This window comes from Telopea speciosissima, chromosome 2, assembly GCF_018873765.1.
Source record: "Telopea speciosissima isolate NSW1024214 ecotype Mountain lineage chromosome 2, Tspe_v1, whole genome shotgun sequence".
NCBI classification, from domain to species: Eukaryota; Viridiplantae; Streptophyta; class Magnoliopsida; order Proteales; family Proteaceae; genus Telopea; species Telopea speciosissima.
The window spans coordinates 79852546-79861383 of NC_057917.1; the positions used below are offsets into that span (position 1 = coordinate 79852546).

The following is an 8838-nucleotide window of genomic DNA, read 5'->3' on the forward strand; positions in this document are numbered from 1 at the left end:
GTTGGAGATGAAGGTTTCATAGTACCTCCAAGAAAGAATGCAGGACAATCACAACCAACAGGAGACACGGAGACCACAAAATCTAGCACCACGAATAACCTGCTGAATCTGAGGAGGCTGCTATGATAAGGCAGACAAATAGGAAGAGAGACACAAGAAAAAATAAAAACAAAGATGAAACCTCTGTTGAAACAGGCCTAGCTTTGTGCGTAAATAAACCGGAAGATAAATTAATCATAATGATAATCAATTACAACAGGCCCCTTGATCGGCAGAAGTGATGCTAATACCTTAAAGAACCTAATTGCAGATTTCCTGGTTTCTAGTAAATTATGTTTTCTTCTGAGCAGTGATGGAAGGTAGAAGTGTTCCGAAAACCTTGTCCCATAGTGAAGATGTTATCCCAAAGCCCTTATTTTGAATCCTGAAGTGATGGTTCAAGTGATACTTCTGTATAAACAAGCAAGGAAACCACAACCATCAGTGTAATTATATGAAATTCTCATTAGTTTACTATTCTAGAAATCATCTAGTCATCAATGAAAGATATTTTTCTACAGGCAAACGAGGGAAAGAGTTGTTCTGAGAGAAATAGTGAAGATACAGAATGTCAGGACCAATCATCCATGGGTGATGGGGTTAGAGCCAACTTACAGTACCAGTTAGGGCCTTTAAATTGATTTTATACATACAACTAAGCATGAAAGTTAGTTATTTTGAACAACATGGCTATGCAGCGGGTTTACGTGCTTGAATAGACTACAACCAAAGTCATGGCTCCTCTAAACATAAAAGGGCAACCCCCTATTAAAACCACCAAAAGAAGTACCTCACCGCACTTATGAAGAAGTAGGAGTTTAATCAGTTCTCTTTCAGACATATGAGGGGAGGGGGGGGGAAAGAAGCACCATCCAAAATTGTTTTTCCATTCAACAAATAGGAGAAAATCCTCAGAAATAAACCTTCCATGCAATGTAGGATGTATCCATGAAAAACAATCCTTACAAACAGTGTTTTGGTAAAGACGTTTATGTGATTGTGTCTATTTAACCTAAAAGTCTCATTTCTAGATTAAGCATGGTCGGTCCCAAGTCTGATTAACCACTTAACATGCACCAAATTTACAATACAAGCAGGAGGAAGGGTTTCTCCTTTAGTCTTATTCTGACACAATATTCCTCCTAAATAATATTATTTCCACAAAAGAAAATAAACTCATTTCACTTTATTACTCACCTTCAGTTTTCGAGGCACTTCCGTAGATGGCTTTCCATGGTGGAGGTAGTAGTGGGTAACGTCATACATTACATAGCCCAACAAGATGCCACCAAACAAAGCAGGAGTAGTAGAAGGAGTGGCTACAAGTTTAAGCAGGTTCCAGAACTGGTAGTAATAAACAGCAATGAATCAGAGAATAATAAAAGCAATACCCAAACAGGCAAGGTTTCCCTATGCGGGCATGCCAAGAGAGGTATCTCTTGATGAATGCCCTTAGGTGCTTTGAACTGCCACTTCTCAGTTTAGTAGTTGTTCCAGCCCAAAAGCACCACACCATGTGGCACAATCAAAAGGTCAACTTTAATCAAGATTTGGATGATTGATGATTTAAAAAAAGATTCAATGTATGGTGGGCCAAACAATTTAGTTTGGCTTCAAAATTTGAAGATCAGCAATCCACAGTCTCTCATCTATCCAACAGTTAAATTTTCACATCACCCCTTCACTGATTCCAACTTAACTCACAAAGCCTTAATCCCAACTGTAAAGGATCCATGGTAAAAGGTTTGGCTAAGGTTCTCAGAAAGGAAGAATATCCACTAGATGGTGAGTCATCCAGTAGAGATGAGCCTTCAAATTTGAATTTTAAACAATCCAACAGTTGTTATATCTACTGAAGTGTTGGAATAGTCACATCAGACCTCACACGGCAGAAATAAACCACTCAGCAAGAGATGACTCTCTAGACATGTTTTTCTTGAGAACCTTTTGCCTTTTCAAAGTATAAAAAGTTAACTACTCTTTGCTCCCACCCTCTTTTTCCAATTTTGGGAGAGAAGATAAATGATTCAACAACACAGGAAAAAACAAGTTTGGTAGAACCTTAATATTTACATAGGAACTTTGCAGCATGGTGAGGAAAAAGGTGAAGATAAAGTTCATAGTCATTTATCATGGCGATAGCCTTCTTTTGGAGGCCCATGAGCATGATAATATATGTTTTATGTCTATGCATGAAGTAGGGTACACATGATTAGTTGACTGTTCCAGAATTATCACAGATATCCTATCTATCCAATGCTCTGCATATTCATGTGGAAACTTGTGTTGTTAATTTTTCTAGCTTGCAAAAAACAACTTCACTCTCCAAAACAAGCCCATGGAAAGTGGAAAGGTGTGGAAGGGAGCATGCAACATACCAGTAGAGAGAGAACAGCTGTTCCAGCAGGAGGAAAAACAAGACGTAATGCATCCATGGGGTGCTTATGATGGCAACCATGAAGAAGATAATGCATAGTATTGCCCCTGCAGAAAGAGCTCAATAATCTTTAGTAGTTCTTTGCTACTCCCAATCACAGAAATAGCTGAGTGAACATTGGAAGTGAGGGGGGGGGGGGGGGAGAGAAGGGGGAGTACCAATAACTTTTTGTTTCAATGTGGAAAAGGAAGCGGTGCAAAGTGTATTCTAGTAAAGTCCATATAAATATCCCACTAGCAACCAATAGAGATACTTGAGGAAGTGTATGGCCCATCAGGATACATGTAAAGATGCACCAAAACACAACTGGAAGCCAAATGACGGGAATCACCCACCATACCGTCTGAGTCAAGAACTGTTTCAAGTGGCAAAAGAATCAAAAGGCCGATTTCACAAGCAGAAAGAAGCAAATAGAGGAAACAGCAAGTGATGAGAGTTTCAGTTAACCTTCAAACCAGACAAAACAAAAAAGGAATGAGAGTTCCAAGAAGCATCTCCTATTTACACCATTCCTAGCTAGTTGCGTAATTCCTTGTGCAAATAAATATGTGAAAAATTATGTAAGCACATGAATATGGTAGTGGGGAATTTTCGTTTAGAAAGAGATTCTGTAACAATTATTACCTACTTTTTTCTTCTTTTCATATATCCTATTACCTACCTATTTTAGAGAGAGAGAAAGAGAGAGGGTACCTCCCAGAAGTCACTAGCAAAAAAACGTGGGCCTTCCTTCGTAACAATGGGCTGATGAACCCATTCTTGGTAGGATTCACCAAGATGGCCAACCTATGAAGGATTTTACAAGGTTAATACCAAATGAATGAAAGATAGAGGCATAATACAGTCAATTGCAATAAAAAAGAAAATGAGGGTGCAACTTGGTTGGGCTGGGTTGTGGAATTGGTAATTGTGAATAGAGCAGACCTCGAGGAACAACTAATTGTAGTTTCAATCTGAGTCTGAATTTCTCATGGGCCAGGCAGATTTGCACAACTTTTTTTCCTTTTTCTGTGTCGGATTTTGTACACCTAGTTTAGACTTTAAACGAGATATTAATGAAGAAACTCAAATGCAGACAATGAACTCAGGATTTTTTTTGTTGGGAGGGGGGTGTATAGGCAGGAGATTAAACAGAACCGAACAGAATACAAAGAAGCAATCATGCTCTCAAAGTAGAGAGATACGGCATAACAACACCATCCCACCAAAGGGGGATAAAGCGAGAGAGGCACTAAAGCAATCCTTAGAGAGATGTAAAACTTGAGCACCCAACAAACATTTTGAAGTTTTGATGAGATTGTGGTCTACATCACCTGACCCAAATTGGAATGTACCTGGTCTAAGTCAAAATGCACATGCCATTTTATCCTATCATGTAAAATTATTGCTTTTAGAGCCTTCACAATGGTCATTCTGTTGGATACCCTCACATCAGTTCATCTGACACAGTCAATGGACAGGGTGGTTCACACCAATGTCGAATTTGATTAGCTGATTGACTCTTTGATCCTTGGACATGATAACCGCCAACATGTTAATAGAACAAGCAAAGCCATGGCACCCGATAAAATATTCTACAACCATTGGAAAAAACAAACAGGATTTTTTCAAGATTCAAGAATAAAAGAAATAATAAAGGAAATGAAAAACAACCTGGAAGACAAGAGGTTTGCTCAAGTCCACGGTAAAGCCCTGTGCAACCATGCTTTGCACGTTATGTCACTGTAGGTATACTAAAAAAAATTAGAGATCAAATATATCAAACAAAAATTAGAACAAAAAGGAATGAGGAGAGGACAGAGGAATGTACATGGAGACTATAAGGAGAAGAGTTTATTAGGGATGATTTTTTTGATTAGACATCTTCCATTTTATTTGAAGGAGTGGAGGAATAAGGGTGGAGTTGAAAGGTTTGTTATTTACAAGAGCAAAGAAACATAAATAAATCATCCAAACGCTGGTAGTGCTCTGGGGTTCGCCAAGAATAAAATTAATTTATTGGCCAAAAAAAGTCTGATTGGTATCCTGTCCTATATGCATACATGCAGAAGTACAAAATCAACAGCACTATCCTTTTACGCAATACATTAAATATTCAACAGGATAAAAAGGTTTCAATCACCCAGGAGTGAACAGATAATGCCTAAACACAATAAACCTGTAAAAGCCCGTCCTTCCAGAGACTAAGCTGTAGTAAATTTGATAATGGGAAAGATATCTTGTGGTCTACGATGTAGTTTTCCACTTAAGCTATTGTCGCCTAGTAGTTTCAATGAAAAGGTATGGGAAAAGTGGCCTAGTCCACAAAGTTAGGCTACCTAGAAAGTTTCAAAGTCACTCTACCTCAACAGATACCGGTTCTAAACTTCTAATAAATTTGATCCCATGGGTGGACTGAAAGATACAAGTCTACTTGGATAACTCCCAGAGATCACTTCAACATCCGCATAAACATAGATAACGCATTTGATCTAGTCAGAAATGTATCTTGGATTCACTTTCTTTTATAACCGTGAGACAACCTCCATAGTGAATGATCATATCAATAATAGTCCAGTGAATAAAAAGCATATACGTTCCCAGGTTTATATGTTTCTAAATTCAAATGCCTCCTGCAAATGTAATCTAACATGAACTTAAGGAATATTTTGCTTCACAAGGGACCTACAATGACAAATAGTTTGCCATGGTACTCTATATTCCCCTGCAAACTTATTCTAGGTAAACATACTAATATTGTAGCAGCATGCTTACTGGTCAGTATCCATGAACAATTCTTCATTTAACATATAAAATAATAGGATGATCATCAAATTTGCTCACTCACTTTTCTTTTCCCCCTCTTGGAAGGTTGGGAGGGGATTGGAACATGAAAATATTAATTAAGACGAGAAAAATAAAGCACCAGAAAATTTATCATGTGAAACAAATAGAAGCTTACTGGATCCTTTCCATTATCAGTGATAGGTATTCTTTAGTTGGTCTAATATTCCACCAAATGAAGAAAACAAGATAAGACATGAAAGGCAAAAGCTTGAGTCTTGGTATGGAAAACAAAGGCTTGGGTTTGAAAAAAGTCCGAAGGTCATAGAACCAGCAAGAAAGGCCAGTTGGAACTGGATCAAAGGAATAAACAGGAGAGAAGAATGAGAAAAATTGGATAGCCATTGCTGAGAGAATGGAATTCTCTTGAAGCTAAGCCAAGCCTATAATGAGTTTGGGCCATGCGACTATATGACCAAATTTGGTAAGTGAAAGGGGCTATATGGTGATAGAGTCTTAAGGTACTCTTTTCTGATTAAAAACAACAGCTAATTTTTTGTTGGGATAAAACTAAAAGCAAAATAACAGAAATATAAAAAATTGGAAATAATGGAGATTGATAGGAGATAACAACTTAAATTCAAGAAGGGGGGGGGGGACTGTAATTAGTTGAAGGTGCATAAAATTAAAAACGAGACAATAGAGTGAATGAAAACCTTCTGTAGAAATAATATTCTACTTATCAGAAATACTAGTACATTTGATAACACCAAGGCCCAACAGATAAAACATCTTCTACGCATAAACTAATTTACTAGCAGAAAGCCAAACTTTTCCCCCAAAAAAGCATATTAATAAAGCAGTTCAGAAGTCTACATATAAGGCTTGGACATCCCAAACAATTCTATCGGTAATCCTATGAGACTCAAGTTGGAAAAATCAAACTTCTATGTTCTGACAACATAGTAAAAAGTAAAAACCAGAGAAAAGTGCATTTGCTTAACTAACCAAACCAATCCAAATTGAAAACTACAAATGAAGCTAACTAGACTTGACAGAGAATTGAATAAAAAACAAATCACAACCATAATTAGGAGATTCAACTCAAACTCAAAGTAAGCCTTATCCCAGGCTCCCAGCTATATAAATATAGTCAGCTACATGGATGGATCCTGTTTTACCATTCAACTCTATTCAGAGCCAAAATCATGAAAAATAAATAAACATACATTAACAACTAAAATCCTTAACTGCATCAATGACCACTTCCCCCAACATTTAAGTCAAAAACCCAGTCAGTTTTGCAATATTTTTATCAAATATAGAACATTAGTAAAACTAATCAAATTTTACAAAAACATAAAAATGGATAAATCTTAAAATTGACCAATATTTTTAATCTTAGTTTATTTTCTGTTTTCCATACTTAGTTTTTTAGCTAAGTGTTATTTTTTTTATGTTTTAAGTTGAACCAAACTGGTTCAACCTTTGGTTCAGCTTTGGTTCAGTTTAAGTGTTTTCCATTTTTATTGGTCTTTAGAGGATCTTGTATTGCTATTGGTCCTTAGAGGATCTACTTAGCTTGTATTAGGGTTTGGGCCTTTGGCCATCTTATTAATAGCTAAGAGAATCATGGGAGGCTGCCCACTTTTGATTGTTGTTAAAATCTATTTCAGCTTTGCTGCCATGCTCCCTTTGTGAGTGCTCCTTGAGAGTTACTTCAAGAAGGCCTTGTGGATCTCAAGGTGAAGGAATTGGTGGACTCCAATTGACTCTTTGCATCTGTTCAGATCGGGAGGTCTTGTTCAAGCTCATCTTCAAGCTGCTGTCTTGCACTCTTTGCAAATCAGTAAGTGTTTACAGTTTTTCTGCAATTTCTTTCTTAAGATTCAACTTCTGTCCATCACTTCCAGCCATCAGAATCCTTTCATCTCTCAATCACAGTTCCTTCATATCAACCCTTCCATTCGATCCTAAGTTCTGTCCCATTTCCTTCCCCAAAATTCACCACCATCTCCTTCCCCAAAATCACCACCTTCTCCAACCCCAAAACCCTAGATTTCTACTCAGCCATTTCCAACCATCCAACCATCACCCAACCTTGGCCGAGTGCTGTTCTCAGCCTCTGGGAAACTCGATCCAAACCTTGCATCAAACCCTCCATTAAAAGCCCTAAAATCTTCATGTTCTTCCTCAAAACCTAAAATCCGAAACCCTAATTTTCTGATTTTTAATTTCTTATCCAAATCTGGTTTCTTAGCCTCCGTACACCTGCCCTGCTTTACTACATAAAAATCAACCCCCAATTCCCCAATCCTAACCCTTGCATTGACCAAGTTCCTCGAAATCTGCCCCCCTAATCCAGTAGCTTAACAGAATTTTGTTTGACCTGGTTCCTAGTAGATCTAACATCTAGCTAGGACGACATTAACCCCAGTACATCTATATCAACTTAACGACCAGATCAACCCACTAAAACCACATGTCATCAATCTAATCATTCCTGAACAACATCAAAATCTGCATTCCAGGCAAAGAACCATTAACAATCTTGTCAACTCATAATAGCAAGAAACCAGACCTAAACACACAACAACCCCTCCCCCACCCCATCCCCCCCCCCCCCGCCCCAACCCCAAAAAAAAAAAAAAAAAAAGGAAATAGTACCAGTTTCCTAAAACAGCCATCCAAAACAAAACACAAAATGCAGCCCAGAAAACCCCATCAGAACAACAAATCAACACCAAGAATGTCCAAAACTATTAAAAAAAAAAAGAAAAAAATTTTCATTACCCACCAGTTCAGACCTAAGAACCCATGTTATATATCAATAAAAAATGTAAGGTATGCAGAGAGAATGAAAGAAACTAACCGGAGAGAATGCAGGTCCGATCTAGGATTCTGCTTCGAATTTGTGAAAGACACTCTCTCTTTCTCGCCCCCACCCCCCCTTGCGGATTGAAGGTTGAATTGAATGTCTTTACCAAAAATAAAAAATAAAAAAATTGAATGTGGAGGGAGCAGAAAGATAAGGAAACGAGTGACGACGATTTTCAGCGCCAGAGAGATATTGAGAAGGGTTTTAAATCCATTATAATAAGGGGAAACGAACAGGACATATCTATACCGTAAAGCGAGCATCTTAGGAATACCACCGGTGAACTCACGTGGGGTCTTAGCGGTTGCCTGGTTGCCAGCTGTATATGAAGTAGTGGGTTTTTTTTTTACAACAACAACAAACAAACTTTATTAGAGAGAGAAAGGGAGAGGTTTCAAAATATTTGTTTATTTTTGAATTCTCTAGCATTACCTTTCGGAAAATAATCCTCACTAATTCCCCAAAATTGTATAGTGCCACAGTTCGGGATGGAGATGTCAACATACGTGGCAGCTCAGACATCCAATGGTATCGAGCTCAAGAAAAAAAAAAGAAAAAAAAATTTTAGAAGTCAATGAGTTTGGACCGTTGGATGGCCGAACTGCCGCATTGCATAGTTTAAGGAATTGGAGAAGATTAAACTCCGTCTCTTTTTCTCTTTGGCTCTCGCTTGCAAATAGTCAACAGAATCATTGTCCAAGGTTAATTGGGATCTGACTTC

The 8838-nt window shown here is 37.8% G+C and overlaps 1 protein-coding gene across 1 annotated transcript; it reads right to left on the reverse strand.

Moving 5' to 3' along the window:
* Nucleotides 1-330: 330 nt before the first annotated feature.
* On the reverse strand, nucleotides 331-8134 carry LOC122652331 (dihydroceramide fatty acyl 2-hydroxylase FAH1-like). Its single transcript, XM_043846042.1, has 7 exons — nucleotides 8112-8134; nucleotides 4130-4198; nucleotides 3170-3262; nucleotides 2635-2831; nucleotides 2418-2523; nucleotides 1237-1383; nucleotides 331-450 (listed from the first exon to the last, which is right to left on the reverse strand). The coding sequence occupies exons 2-7, from the start codon at nucleotides 4178-4180 to the stop codon at nucleotides 331-333; spliced, it is 714 nt and encodes a 237-aa protein (XP_043701977.1). The 5' UTR covers nucleotides 4181-4198; nucleotides 8112-8134.
* Between the last annotated feature and the right edge of the window lie 704 nt (nucleotides 8135-8838).